General features: G+C 41.9%; 1 protein-coding gene across 3 annotated transcripts in view; it reads left to right on the top strand.

The window, feature by feature from the left end:
• The window catches only part of LOC142139435 (ephrin type-A receptor 6), a 630,331-nt gene that overhangs the window by 601,307 nt on the left and 12,916 nt on the right, over nucleotides 1-16,108 (top strand). For all 3 annotated transcript variants that reach the window (XM_075197036.1, XM_075197034.1, XM_075197035.1), the window contains one exon: nucleotides 13,870-14,019. In XM_075197036.1, coding sequence (XP_075053137.1) covers nucleotides 13,870-14,019 — 150 coding nt within the window. The remainder of the gene's footprint in view (nucleotides 1-13,869; nucleotides 14,020-16,108) is intronic.

The raw sequence follows: 16,108 nt of genomic DNA, 5'->3' as shown, positions 1-16,108 counted from the left end.
CCTATTTCCCTATGTCTGTGCCCCCATTTCCCTGTCTGAGCCTCCATTTCTCTGTTTCTGTTCTCCCATTTCTCTGTGTCTGTTCCCCTATTTCCCTATGTCTGCTCCCCCATTTCCCTGTCTGAGCCTCCATTTCTCTGTGTCTGTTCTCCCATTTCTCTGTGTCTGTTCTCCCATTTCTCTGTGTCTGTTTCCCTATTTCCCTATGTCTGCTCCCCTATTTCCCTATGTCTGTGCCCCCATTTCTCTGTGTCTGTTCCCCCATTTCTCTGTGTCTGTTCCCCCATTTCTCTGTGTCTTTTCCCCCATTTCTCTGAGTCTGCTCCCCCATTTCTCTGAGTCTGCTCCCCCATTTCTATGTGTCTGCTACTATATTTCTCTGTGACTGCTCCCCCATTTCTCTGTGTCTGCTCCCCTATGTCTGCTCCCCCATTTCTCTGTGTCTGCCTACCTATTTCCCTATGTCTGTGCCCCCATTTCCCTGTCTGAGCCTCCATTTCTCTGTGTCTGTTCTCCCATTTCTCTGTGTCTGTTCCCCTATTTCCCTATGTCTGTGCCCCCATTTCCCTGTCTGAGCCTCCATTTCTCTGTGTCTGTTCTCCCATTTCTCTGTGTCTGTTCCCCTATTTCCCTATGTCTGCTCCCCCATTTCCCTGTCTGAGCCTCCATTTCTCTGTGTCTGTGCCCCCATTTCTCTGTGTCTGTTCCCCCATTTCTCTGAGTCTGCTCCCCCATTTCTATGTGTCTGCTCCTATATTTCTCTGTGTTTGCTCCCCCAGGTAATACCAGCCTACCTAGCAGCACTCCTCCAGCATACAAACAATTAACAAAGATTAACCATTTAGTTGCAGGTCACCACTAAGGAACTTTCAGTCCGTACATTTAACCACCACTACATAGGACAGTATAGCTTCAGAGACAGACAAACTGCTCCACATTACGGAATAAAATGAGTAGGAAAAAATAAGAAAATGGCAAAAAGGAAAAATACACAAAATCACACTCCAGGGAGGAGCGCAGTAAATGGAAAGTACACGTTGGAGAATACAAATACATCACAACAGAAATATGCATTAGGCCTAATTGAGTCAGGATGATAATTACATACTGTGCTCTATATATTACTTATTATTATTCAGTTTTCTCCAGCATAGGGACAGGCTCGCTTGTAGGTTAACGTGCGAACATTTCCCCTTAGTGCTAAGCATTATATACTTTTTAGCAGAATTAATTACTCCTTGGAGATTAAGTTTCCATAGCCTTGTTTCATGGTTACTTTGTATTTTAAGAATAGTGTAAAAATACCATGAATCATGGTTTTTCTGGAGAGCTCAGCGCCAGGTGCAGTAGAGAGATGAGATATGATTATTAATAAGACTTGCCCGAAGCTCTGGGATATATAACACAGATCAGTAGCAGGTAAATTGTGCATTGCAGACTAAGCTTATAGATGGGCCCTTTTTATCACAATTGCAGTTAAACTTAATTACAGGTGTCTTCCAGTCATATGACTAATTCCCTTATTTCACATTAGCAAACAGTAAATCATCAGATGTCTAGATTACTATTTAAACACCTCTGCCAGCTGCAACCTACAGGATGTACAGAAACATATTTGTGGCTGTTTCGGCGGCTGAAGGAATCGATAGTGATTTCCATCTCGCTGACAGATAGCGTAATATGTAACATAAAACATGAGTAAAGTCTGGAAGAACTTCTGAATACACTGAATAGTGGCGGCATTTTGACAAAGGATAAAAAAGTGCTTTTTATTATTTTTTTTCAAATCCTCCAGACACAGTATTTTCTGGACTTTTTATATGAAAAGATATAAAACAGACTACTGTAGCTCACAATAAACCTGATCTTCTCGGTATAACTTTAAAAGTAGAGAGAACTTAGATGATTACATAAATGAATCATCATATAATTATGAATAATTTATTAATCATAAATACCTACAGTATTTACATAAGTAGAATATGTTACTGCCATGTACGGCGCTGCTGAGCTTTACGGTGCCCTAAACGCTAAAAATAATAATTATTATTCCTCATTAAATGTGTTTTACAGAATTTTTTTACCCGCAAACCTAATGAGCCACCTCAACAGCCGTGGATTTCACATTGTAAAAACATAAGAACAGTAAACAGACAATGGAGCAGAGTGTCTCCCGTAAATTCCGGTAGGCCTAGACCTGGGACTAGGTGGCTTCTCGACAAATCTAGGCCTTTGTCTGAGCTCACTTTATCAGGAATACTGACTGACAGTGTGAGTACAGAAAGTATTGAGGAGGAAGAGGAGATACCCTGCTGCCAGTAACCTTGCTGCTCATGTAGTTGAGTGATTGGGACAATGTACGCACACACACAGCGTACTTCTCCCAGCCCATACTTCCCAACTGTCCCTATTTTGGCAGGACGTCATGATTCATGGCCTGCAAAAGGGGCAGAGCTTAATGGAAAAGTGATTGGGTTTTGATTACAATATGCCCATTTGTTGACGATGTTTGGACGTAACTGGGTGGAGTTTGAGTGCGGCAGGGATTATATGTCCCGCTTTCGGGATTCTGAATGTTGAGAGCTATGCCCTAGCCTAACCTTGTTTCTGCTACCCATAGTGCCACCTGATAAGAAGTTCTCACTTCGTGGTAGAAACTTCCCTTTAAATTATTGTCATTTCTGCATTCTTTTGAGTCTTTACTGTATTTCCCGAGCACATAATGGAATAGTTTTTAAATGGAATTAAGCTCAAAAACAATATTGTAGAGGAAGGCCAACTGTACTGTTGTACCCTTAAATTTAGAAAGAGGTTGCTAACTGAATGGTACCATATTATGTAGACTATTTTACCAACAATGCATATATAACAGCATATATTATTCCTTGTATCACAGCCCATTTGAACAGAGACTTAACCCAATATATGGTGGATTTTCAGCCTTTGACAAAAATGCGTACAGTATATTCGCATAGTTAAAAACCTTGCCTCAAATTACATATGGACTATTCCCTTAAATTGTAAAGTTGTTCCTTGTTCTTCCTAAAATATTGCTTGTTTGGCTCTCATTTATGTCTTATTTAACTTATATGTAGATCATGAGTAAAGAAATATCAAGGCTGCCTTTATATTATGATTCATTATTTTACTTTAAACTTTCATTTATATTGGTTTATGTGAGCTTGTTAACACACTTCCTCTATAAAAATTCATCAATACTGAGTGAAATATGTCACTTTGAAAGTGTTGATTAAATTCACCACAAACCTCGGAAATAAGATCCAGCCATTTTGTGCAACTAAGAAGGCTCAGTGAAATTCAGCAAAGACCAGAACACCTCCAAATATGCTCATTCTCTACCCATTAAAATTCATGAAAAATATCCCCCCTCTCTCTCTCCTGCTTCTCTTCCCTCTCTCTCTTCTGATTCCCTCCTCTCTCTCTCTTCTGATTCCCTCCTCTCTCTCTCCTCTGGTACCCTTCCCTCTCTCTCTTCTGGTATCCTTCCCTTTCTGTCCTGGTACCTTTCCCTCTCTCTCCTGGTACCTTTCCCTCTCTCTCCTGGCACCCTTCACACTCTCTCCTGGCACCCTCCCCTCTCTCTTCTGCTTCCCTCCCCTCTCTCTCTTCTGGTACCCTCCCCTCTCTCTCTTCTGGTACCCTCCCCTCTCTCTCCTGGCACACTCCCCTCTCTCTCCTGGCACCCTCCACTCTCTCTCCTGGTACCTTTCCCTCTCTCTCTCCTGGAACCCTTCACTCTCTCTCCTGGCACCCTCCCCTCTCTCTCTTCTGCTTCCCTCCCCTCTCTCTCTTCTGGTACCCTCCCCTCTCTCTCTTCTGGTACCCTCCCCTCTCTCTCCTGGCACACTCCCCTCTCTCTCCTGGCACACTCCCTTCTCTCTCCTGGTACCCTTCCCTCTCTCTCCTTATACCGTTCCCTCTCTCTCCTGGCACCCTACCCTCTCTCTCCTGGTACCCTTCCCTCTCTCTCCTGGTACCCTTCCCTTTCTCTCCTGGCACCCACCACACTCTCTCCTCTCTCTTCTGGTACCCTCCCCTCTTTCTCTGCTTGCACCCTCCCCCCTCTCTCCTGGTGCCCTCCCCTCTCTCCTGGTACCCTTCCCTCTCTCTCCTTACACCGTTTTCTCTCTTCCTGGCACCCTTCCCTCTCTCTCCTGGCACCCTCCCCTCTCTCTCCTGGCACCCACCACTCTCTCTCCTCTATCTCTCTTCTGGTACCCTCCCCTCTTTCTCTTCTGGCACTCTCCCTCTCTCTCTCTCTTCTGGCACTCTCCCTCTCTCTCTCTCTCTTCTGGCACCCTCCCCTCTCTCTCCTGGCATCCTCTCCTCTCTCTCTCCCCTCTCTCTCTCCTGGCACCCACCACTCTCTCTCCTCTCTCTCTCTTCTGGTACCCTCCCCTCTATCTCTTCTGATTCCCTCCGCTCTCTCTCTTCTGGTACCCTTCCCTCTCTCTCTCTCCTGACACCCTTCGCTCTCTCTCTCCTGACACCCTTCGCTCTCTCTCTCCTGGCACCCTCCCCTCTCTCTCTCTTCTGCTTCCCTCCCCTCTCTCTCTTCTGGTACCCTCCCCTCTCTGTCCTGGTACCCTTCCCTCTCTCCTGACACCCTTTGTTCTCTCTCTCCTGGCACCCTCCCCTCTCTCTCTCTCTCTCTTCTGCTTCCCTCCCTTCTCTCTCTTCTGCTTTCCTCCCCTCTCTCTCTTCTGCTTCCCTCCCCTCTCTCTCTTCTGGTACCCTCCCCTCTCTCTCTACTTGTACCCTTCTCTCTCTCTCCTTATACCGTTCCCTCTCTCTCTCCTGGCACCCACCACTCTCTCTCCTCTCTCTCTCTCTCTCTCTCTCTATCTCTCTCTCTTCTGGTACCCTCCCCTCTTTCTGTTCTTCCACCCTCCCCTCTCTCTTCTGGCAAACTCCCTCTCTCTCTCTCTCTCTCTTCTGGTATCCTCCCCTCTCTCTCAAATGGCACCCTCCCTTCTCTCTCTCTTCTGATTCCCTCCCCTCTCTCTCTCTTCTGATTCCCTCCCATCTCTCTCTCTTCTGATTCCCTCCCCTCTCTCTCTTCTGGTAGCCTTCCCCCTCCACTCTCTCTCCTGGTACCTTTCCCTCTCTCTCTCCTGACACCCTTCTCTCTCTCTCTCCTGGCACCCTCCCCTCTCTCCTGGCACCCTTCCCTCTCTCTCCTGGCACCTACCACTCTCTCTCCCCTCTCTCTCTTCTGGTACCCTGCCACACTTCTCCAGATGGCCCTCCCCTGGCACCCATTCCTTCCCTGAATTCTGTCCCCTGGCACCCCCTTCTCTTTGTCCTAGTACACCCTCCCCTCTCTCTCCTGCACCCTCCCCCCTCTCTCTCTCTCTCTCCTAGCACCCTCTCTCTCTCTCTCTCTCTCTCCTGGCACCCTCTTCTCTCTTCCCTAGCACACTCTCCCTTTTTCTCTTGGCACCCTCTCCTCTGTCTTTCAGCACTCTCATCTCTCTTTCCTGGCACCCTACCCATGGCACCTGTCCCTGACAACCCTCCCCCTGTGTTTAAAATAAAAATAAGTTAAACAACAAATTATTTTGTGCTTTGTTTTAATTGTTTTTTTATTTCATTAATAATAACAAAGTGCAAACACTGAATACCAGAAATCTTAATTATGTGACAACAGCCTTTACACTGATTTTAGCACCTGCATAACAGCAGAACTCTGTGTATATAGTATACTGCAATGTAGAATTCATTAGAGAAATGCTTAGTTCCTCTTATAACAAATGTAGAAGGATAGCTGCTTAATTTCATAAGTAACCTGGAGATAAGCACTACAGTATATCACATCGCAATGTGCTGCTACACTAAGGAACCAAAAAAACATTAATTATGAAATTGGCACACTAAAAATAAATAGGCTTAAGAAGCTTTCTTTGCAACAAATGTAAGCACAAATTCAATTAAAAGTAAGCAGATCTTTTACAAAGCCTAAAACCTTATTTCAATTAGGATAATTACCCTCCTGCATGATGGAGGAATTTAAGTCTGTAAATGTTATTTTCTTACAATGTGTCATTTTTATTCTAATAATTGTTTAGAGCCACCTGTAACAGCTCTCCTTAATTTTAATTACATTGCAGATTAAAAATCCTTTTAACGTGAAATTCAAAGGTATTTACATTAACAATTATTATATGGGGGCCTAGCTCATCAAGCTGCATCTCTAAATAAGCAAATGTATATATAAATATATAAAATGTTTATTTCAGAGAATATCATTAATATTATAGGCTCGATATGAACAAACTCAAACCTCCAAGCTGTCCTGATTTGGGCAGGGACGTCTCACATGACATCCCACCAATATGCTTATTCATTTATTTCTTAACCCAATGATTAAGCTTCTACGCAAAATGTATGTTGGGTGAGACGTCCCTCATGGCGTCACAAGCCCAGAATCGGGGTACATAGGAGAAGGATCATGTTTCTACAATAGTGCAAGGCAGGGATGCCAATAGCATGCCATATACAATTACCTCCATAAGGTGTTAACAAAAGCAAGTCGTGCTCCTCACATTAATGTGAATAAATTACAAGCCGAGGTCAGTGTTAATAGACTCACCAGTTCCACAATAATTTCCAAGGAATGGAGACAATCTTGGAATACCATTTAATTAAAACAGTCATTCTGGATGCCTGAATATAATTGTCATCATTAAACTCAGTGCTAGTAGTAGATTGGTATACGGTGGTATACCGCCACTTCTCCTACTGCCTTCATTGTAACTATCAAATTCCATTCACTTACAATTTCTATACCACCACTTCTAAATTTCCACTTCAGCCATTGATTAAGCTCAGATAATAAAATCTATATCTGAATAAATGAATGATCCATAGGTAGTTATTTAGTTAATAATATACATATTTAATATATCATGTGAAACCACAATATTATAACTAATAAGGAATAACATAGATTTCTTAGATTTCAGTGCACCTCTAGGAGGTGGTAGAGGCTGATTAAACAGCATAATTTGATTATTATTACTATTTTAATATATTTCCCCATAACTTAGGTCCAGGGGTATATTTATTAAGCTGAGGGTTTGAAAAAGTGAAGATGTTGCCTATAGCAACCAATCATATTTTAGCTGTCATTTATTTAGTGCTTTCTACAAAATGACAGAATCTGATTGGTTGCTATAGGCAACATCTCCACTTTTTCAAACCCGCAGTTTAGCAAATATAAGGTGTGGTCACATAAGTTTGGCCATGTAGTGTTTTCATAATAAAGACAGGGGAGACCTATTGGTGTCCCTGTAGACTCCCAAATGTTATATAAAAAAAAAAAAAGCGACATTTTGAATTTTAAATATAGCAGCGCAAAACACAAAACCAAAATTTTTAAAACAAAAACAAAATAAGATAAAACATATTCTGTTTCATTCCCTATAACTCCCTAAGACCTTGATTAAAAGTTTACAGAGACCTATATAAATACATTTCAAGGCAGTTTCTGGGACTGCTCTGAATGTCATAGTAACCACAGAATAAATTGGGGAAAATTATATTTCTTGCAAACTTTGTCTGGATTATCCTAATTAGTGGATGTAAAATTGAAGGCTATATATTTCAATATCTTACAAAATAGCTTAATAGTATATCCCAAAAAACAATATAACATTTGCTGTTAATTATTGACTAAAACAACACACAAACAGGTCTTGAAGGGGTTATAAAGTACTTGTCATCTACTAACTGCTGCTAACGGTATTATTGTAGGAGGAAGTACTTAGCAAAGGAGGAGAGGTACAGATTTTTTAGCTTATTCTATCAAGTATGATGTGTGCTAATTATGTTATACTATAGACCGTACTATTGATGTTAGATTATCTAAAACTGCATGACAGGTCCACTTTAGTAAACAAAAATTGAACTGGCATAGCAGGTTTGATGATAATTTCAAGTTGATTGCACTGAGTGTGCAATATTGTCTTCATGTACAACATATTATCTAGTAATTACTGAAATATGCTCTATAACAGAACACATTGTACTTTTATAAAGTGTACGGCGATGGGACCTAATGTCACCATATTGTATGATAAATGGATAAAGACAGTGGGGTTCATCTTATCTCATATGGAATGTCAGTGATCTTTACTAATAACAGAAATCCAATTACCGTGGCTATCCTTGTTCATTGTCTTCTATATATGCAATGTTCCTAAATAAAATAGTTTGATGGTTATAATTATGAATTACATTAACATCTAGTACAGTTATTCAGAGAGCACATACATATTAAAGAGCAAGTAAAACTACTATTTGAAATAATACATGGAGGAATATGTATTAATGAGCTGAAATATATAAATGAAATAATGGGAGTTTTTATACCTATCTTAATGCATTCACTATGCTCTCCTGATTTCCGCTGAAGTAGGTTGCCATGTTAAGGACAAGGTAGAGTAAATAATGCAAATAGATGTTTATTGATGCACTAGGGTCAATAACAATGCTAATTATGTGGCAGTGTAATATATTTGTATGCACAATTGTAGCTATTTTACAACACTGCATATAAATGTCCCCATTTTCATTTTCTGAGCAGAAGCACTGCACAATATTTGTGTGTTTTAGGGGTGAAATTGACATTTCTGGAGGAGACCTCTCCTAGAAAATCAAAAGTTATTCAAGGTGTTAATTACCCACATAATTAGAACTTGTTCCTTTTTCTCCTAAAACACTGCTTGTTTGACCTCCAATCATGTATTACACAAAAGCACTACAGCAATGAAGCATCAGGGCTGCCTATATTCCAAGTGTCATTATTTGAAATCTTTAGTTTTTCCCTTGTGTTTGTTTATGTGCCTATAATAATGCTCTTACTCTGCTGCCTGGACTATGCAAAAGGTGTCTTAGTAAAAGTAGCAGCAGAATACCAATTACTGCCACTATTCAGGACCAGGGCCGGTGCTAGGGTCCTTGGCGCCCTAGGCACACTTTCAAAATCCGCCCCCCCCCCCCCCCCCCCTCACAGGCAAACTTTCAAAATCCACGCCACCCCCCCATCTTTCCTTACCTTAGCTTGCCTCTATAAAGCTGCTCCTCTCTGCTCCGTCTCCTCCCCTCCACTCACTGACACTGTCGGGCCGTGATGATGATGTCACGCCCTACAGTCAGTGAGTGGAGGGGAGGAGACGGAGCATCCCATCAGCTGGTGGAGGGGAGGGCGACGGTGGTGATCCATAGCCCCTTCCCCCTCCCCGTGGATTTATCTGAAGCTGTGCGGCGGCTGTGGAAGGTATGGTTAGCGGTCGCCGCACAGTTTTAAAGTAATTTTATTTCTGTGGCACCCTCCAGAGCCCGGCGCCCTAGGCAACTGCCTAACCTTGCCTAATGGGAGCGCCGGGCCTGTTCAGGACATATAACTATTCTGCATTGCTCAAACGTTCTGCAGACTTACAGGACTGACTTCAAATATGAGCAATCTCTAACTCTTGCAGCTGATAATATCCCATTATCATTTATTGTATTTGTGTGTAAAATTTGATGCATTATCGAGAATCTTTTGCATATCTGCCTATGTCCAGCCAGGTCCTCCCAGTGGTGAAGGGTTTGCAATGGCTATGGGGTGATAGGGTGAGCAGGGACCCATAGCGGCCTCAAACCCATCAACAGCGATCGTTCTGCTATTGTCTGCACCCACTGCCATCTAGGAGCCTGTGAAGTGGAGAACAAATGGAGCTTCATTCAGGCCTTAGAAGAGCAAAGAGTGGGTTACGGGGGGGGGGGTCGGACCACATTGCCACCACCCCACCCCCCCCCCCCCCCCAGAATTTTGCTATGGGATCCGGTGATGTAGTGGATCCTCCTATGGACAAATAAGATCCCAAAGGCAAACACACATTACACATTTTAGCTTATAGGGAGCGCTGTCAGTGCCATTTATAAATACTATACTGCTCCACAGACAGCAAGCGTTCCCTGAATACTTACATGCATCATATCTGCATCTTTCCCCTCTAACTGGATCGATATGAAATAGAGATCAAAACTAACAGCAATACATAAGGGTCACCTCACCCTGTGCACCTTGTACTGAGCTTACATATATCTGCAAATCAGTCCTTTCCTCTTTGTGTGTAAGGTTCTGAATCCTGCAGTTGATGCAGAGAGGGAAATGTATAAAGGGGTCCTGGGCATCGGACCGTTGGTGCCCTGGGGCCTGATTCACTAAGGATCTTAACTTGAGAAACTTCTTATTTCAGTCTCCTGGACAAAACCATCTTACAATGCAAAGGGTGCAAATTAGTATTCTGTTTTGCACATAAGTTAAATACTGACTGTTTTTTCATGTAGCACACAGATACTTGATAGCTTATTTGTACACTGAAATTTAAAGTTGATATTTGTGTGCTACATGAAAAAACAGGCAGTATTTAACTTATGTGCAAAACAGAAAACTAGTTTACACCCCTTGCATTGTAACATGGTTTTGTCCAGGAGACTGAAATAAGAAGTTTCTCAAGTTAAGATCCTTAATAAATCAGGCCCCTGATTCCTAAACATAAAAAATGTTTATTTCATTTTTGCGGTGGGATAGTGGGGTGTAATTTTTACTAGGCTTTGGCTTCAGGAGGTTGGAAACCCAAATGCACGCTCCTCCTTATTACATACAATATCACTTGTACATCTATCTGCCTCCTAAAAGGGTTCATTAATCTATTAATAGGCTGGACTTGTCTTCACCTAGAAAATGACAACTGTTTTGCAGTAACCAACAGAGAGAAATTAAAACACTGTTTCAAAAAATAAATTATAGGCTATTAATATTTTAAACAGTGCGATGTACTTTTCTTGTCAAGCGTCTACCACAACATTATTCCACATAATTGATCATAGCAAAAGGATAATGAGACGAGAATGTGCTGTGAGGAGAGACGGAGATTTCGACCTTACTTGGTGGAATTTTCAGTCTTTTAGCAATTTTTTATTTTTACCCATCTCCCTTTAAACGCTACAGGTTTGTGCAGTACCTGGTCTGTGACGTTCCCGTAGAGCCCTGTTCAGCGGCTGTCCTCTGGAAATCTTGCTACACATTACTCAGTTCATGTGACACTTGTATCCTCATTAGCGGAGATCCTTGACAGCCCACTGGAATTTGTCATTTAATTACATTCAGAGCTAATTCAGCATTGTCATGAGTCAGAAGGCACTAAGAAGCCCAATTCATAAACGTTTCAATAGTTCAGTTAATACTGCATATTGCTCAGGAATCAAATTAGCATTTTTCTCTCAGCTCATTATAGTTTTATAGTCTGGGCAGAAATGCGGCATCGACCCGCTCAGAAAAAAAAAACCTTGTTACCGGTAAAGGTTTTCCGGATTAGGGAAATGACAGGTTTGATGAATCCTCTTCAGTACTCAGATCATTTAGGAATATTTCTAACAGGCAAGCAAGCACTTAGCATATTTTGGACATGTTTTCTAGTCAGTGTGAAGCAGAATAAAAAGCTGAGGGAAATGATCTGTGCGTAGAATTAGCATGGCAACTGTGATGGATGATAGGAGAGGAAGCTGTGGCTCTCCAGCTGCTGTGGAATTAGAAGTCCCAGCATGCCTTGCTAGTCTCTGGATTGCCTACTTCTGCTCTAGAAAATAGTTTCTCACCCCAAAGCATTGGTCATGTTTTGACCCTATCCTTTTCTAGGTAAACCACATGTTTTCTCACTTTGGTCCGAGGGCAGCAATATAACATAATTCAAAATACATAGAATTTACTAGAGTTATACTATATCTCAGTTACACGATATATCTCATTAAAACGTTCCCATGGGGCAGCTTGTCACCAAAGGGGGCGTGACCATCCCCATGTAGTAAAGTGATGCCCCTCCTTTGTAACACATTCTGCCTCCTTCACATCTGCAGTAACCATAGTTGCCAATTACGCTTATAACAAGAGGAATTGGGCTTGTTTTTTCCCAGAGTTGCGGTTTTTTTTGGTGGTCGCGGTTTGCAGGGTTTTTCTGGTGGTCGCGGTTTGCGGGTTTTTGGGCTTCACCTTTTTTTTTTTTCAACAAACTTTATTGCCGTGTCTATAATAACGCTTTAGTGAGTGTAAGGACGCTGCTGGTCCCTTACGTGGGCGTGATGTCAGGTGTTGGTAGGTAAACTTCAGCGTGTTGTATGCAGTAGATATGGAGAGTATATATGCAACCAGACAGAACATGATGTGTGTAATTATAGTGTAACGCTGGGGATATGTTGTAGTGTACAGAGAAAACAACCCCCTAAAGTGCAGCTATAACTCCTGAATCTTCATCATTAGTTACTGTAACTGCAGAAACTGCTGCTGATCCCATTACTATTAATATTATCTTGATATTTGTATCATAAATAAAAAATAAATAATTTTTGGCTTTTTTGGGCTCTTTTTAGGATTGGTTGTGCTTGTTTTTCACTTATCGGATGCTTGTTTTTCATTTCAGAGTTGGCAACCCCGGCAGTAACACAAACACTCCCCCCGTCACCTTTGTAGTAACACAATTTCCCCACTTTGCCTGTAGAAACACGTTCTCCCATCTCCCTTCTTGTAGCAACGCATAACCATATTAGTACACCAGTCCCTATACATCAAGTGTTCATAGCCGGCGGTAAGATTTGCTAGATCTTGCCCACAGCTGCCTCTGTGAGATTTCATTGATAAATAATGGCATATACATTGATAAATAGAGCCGATGGTCTCTTTCTCACGAGACTAAACTCCACAGCAGTACAGGTACAGTCTGGAAGCGAGTCCGAGTGAAGTAAAACATTACGGAATATGCTATATAAATAAATGTTGGTGATGATGATGGAGCGCCTTCATTCTGATTCGCTCTCAGACTGACCTCACTGACGAATGCTGGGTCTTACTGTGGATGCCAGGGTTGTCCCCAAAGCCACAGTAAGAGATCTGGCACAATGCTGGACAGATACAGGGGTCCAGCACAGGAGTATTTCTGTCCCATGTGTCTCTGTATCTGTTGTGCTAAAGTCAGGGAGAAACAATGGCCAGTGTTTTAGTCACATAAACTACCAGATCAGTGAAAACTATACTTTTATATACAAGTTTCTATTTGAAGCACTGCTAATCAGCTCCAGAGACAGACTCCCGTATTACTGTAAAACAATCCCAGTCTTTGTGGGTGTGTGAACCCTATAGAGGAGTGACCTTTCCAAATTGTTCTGCAGAGATTTCTCCTCACTTTGCATTTAGCCTCAAAAGTTTGCACTTTTTGGTGGTGAAATTTGGTCCCAGTCTTACCCCAAACACACAGCATAATGAACTGACAGCCTGTCATTACAGCTCTCTCATACTATACATTCATTGAAATGCATCATGTGCAATGTACAATGCGCATAACGTGAAGATTGTATGGCCAGAGCTCCACATTTCTGTGGAATGGTCTGTTCCGACCCACAAATCCAATCATTTCTATTTGCCTGCTACCATAGCAACCAAGCAAATAGCTTTAATCTGTGTAGTGTAAGTTGGACAGTAGTGCTCATTTACTAACATTGTATTTAAATTCACAATTTCTACTGAACCCATGGCAACCAATCAGAAATGAGCTTCTATCTGTCTAGCACATGTTTGATAATGAAAGCAAGTGTCTGATTGGTTGCTGTGATTTATTATAAGATTGCACCTAAATGAAATGTTAGTAATTAACACTCAGAGCCCCTTCAACTCCTCTCATCACTTGTTGTCAGCATTATGGAACTGCTGAAACCTAACTCCACATAACTATACTGTGTACACTGAATTCATATTTGGTCAATTTCTTAATGTAAATTAATACAATTTAAAATATTTTCTGCTTTTAGGGTGGAAAAATCCCCATCAGGTGGACAGCTCCAGAAGCGATAGCCTATCGAAAGTTCTCTTCTGCAAGCGATGCCTGGAGCTATGGGATTGTGATGTGGGAAGTGATGTCTTATGGAGAGAGGCCATATTGGGAGATGTCTAATCAAGATGTAAGTAGCTCTGTTTTATTTATTTATATTTATTACCCTCCAATGGGCCTATTTAATTCTCCTGTTTATCTCCTGGGATAAAAATATAAAGTTTTCACATTCCCCCTTTTTAATTATCTGACTTTTTGCTTTTGCCATAGAGAATTATAGGGGCCCATTTATCAAACCCTTCCTGGCCTTAAGTCCTGTGAAAATATCAGTTTATGCCGGATTATAGCATTTTTAAGTATTGCAGCTATATATATCAATGGTATTGCCACAGATATTGGAGATATCTGTACTGAACCTTTAACTACTGTTTGCAGCAGCCATCCACATAGCTGTTTATGGGAGCTGTGAAATGGTCTTATGTACAGCACGTAAAAAGTGTATTCAATTCATTACACACTAACTGTTCTCACTGGAATGTGTTTGCCACACTCAGGGTGGCATAAAGAAGATTCAGTAACAGTGTGCTCAGATCCCACAATAATACATATATAGGTCCTAGGACATTGGTACCCAACAAGATGGCACCTACCTGGCATAACAGGCGAGCAGGTGCCATCCCACCTAGGCACCCTACAACTACTAATGAATGAATAGAGTGCCTAACAGGAGGAAAACCAGGCCAAGCAGATACTGCCCCCACTACCACCAATGATTGAAGTGCAATTTTTCCTTCTAAATTTACATATACATGTGGGCAGTATGGTTAGCACTTCTGCCCCACAGCACTGGGGTCATGAGTTCAATTCCAGACCATGGTCTTATCTGTGTGGAGTTTGTATGTTCTCCCCGTCTTTGCGTGGGTTTCCTCCGGGTGCTACGGTTTCCTCCCACACTCCAAAAACATACTAGTAGGTTAATTGGCTGCTATCAAAAATTGACCATAGTCTCTGTCTCTCTTTCTCTCTGTGTATGTTAGGAATTTAGAATGTAAGCTCCAATGGGGCAGGGACTGATGTGAGTGAGTTCTCTGTACAGCGCTACGGAATCAGTGGCGCTATATAAATAAATGGTGATGATGATGATATACAGCCTTTGTCATGCTGGTCAGTGGCGGATCCAGGGGGGAGGCGATCGGGGCGATCGCCCCCCCTAGCAGGGGCTTGCTGCCGGCGGCTGCACACTATGTGCAGATCCGTTCAGCAGAGAGAGTTAGGGAGAGAGTCCTGCCCAACTGCTCTGATTGACACAGCCAGGCAGGACTCTCTCCCTAACTCTCTCTGTTGAACGGATCTGCACATAGTGTGCAGCTGTCAGCAGCCTTAGGTGTCAAAAAGGGGGCGGGGCTAAATCGCCCCCGGTACAATTAACTTCTGGATCCGCCCCTGATGCTGGTACATGTAGTTTCACCACAGCTGGAGAGCAACATGTTGCCTATCTCTATATGTTCCTGGAAATGGGCTGAATTAATATAACAGGGGGCATTTTAGAAAATGTTAGTGTAATAAAATATCTTATACCATATACTATACCATACACTACACTTACACCTTATTACACACTAACCAATTTCACACACAGTTTCAGTATATGCCATAGGTTTGTTTTATAAATAAATCTCACTTTCCATTTTTTTAACCTCTGTGCAACAAATGGATATTTTTTGCAAGATTTTTATAAAATGTTACTGTAACAAAAGTACAGGGTCATGGGATCTATTATCCAGAATACTTGGCACTTTCTGGATTAGGGTGTTTTCAGTAATTAGCCACGAGACTCTAGCAGCAGTCTCCTGTCATTCTGATTCTGGAGAGTTTAAATCTTAGGAGGAGATTCTGCAGATGACATCAATTAAAGACAGTGTTTGAGCAATTAAGATTTTCAGAAGAATCCAGCACATCTGGACAATATGCTAATCGAATTGTACATAGTTTCCTGAAATTCCACTTGTTGAGCTCTTTTTATACCACACTCTGAGTTTTATTTATTCTATGGATCTACATTTAGTTGGATACAGTTTGATGTAATATATTCACCTGATATACTGGCGTTCTTCTGTATCGCATCTAATGTAGCCACTGGGAAGACTAATCCACTTCTGCCTATCAATGATTTTTAATTTGGCCTCAAAGGAGCAGCTCACACTCATCATAACGACTCC

Source organism: Mixophyes fleayi, chromosome 2 (genome assembly GCF_038048845.1).
Source record: "Mixophyes fleayi isolate aMixFle1 chromosome 2, aMixFle1.hap1, whole genome shotgun sequence".
NCBI classification, from domain to species: Eukaryota; Metazoa; Chordata; class Amphibia; order Anura; family Limnodynastidae; genus Mixophyes; species Mixophyes fleayi.
This window is presented reverse-complemented; position numbering and strand designations above follow the sequence as displayed.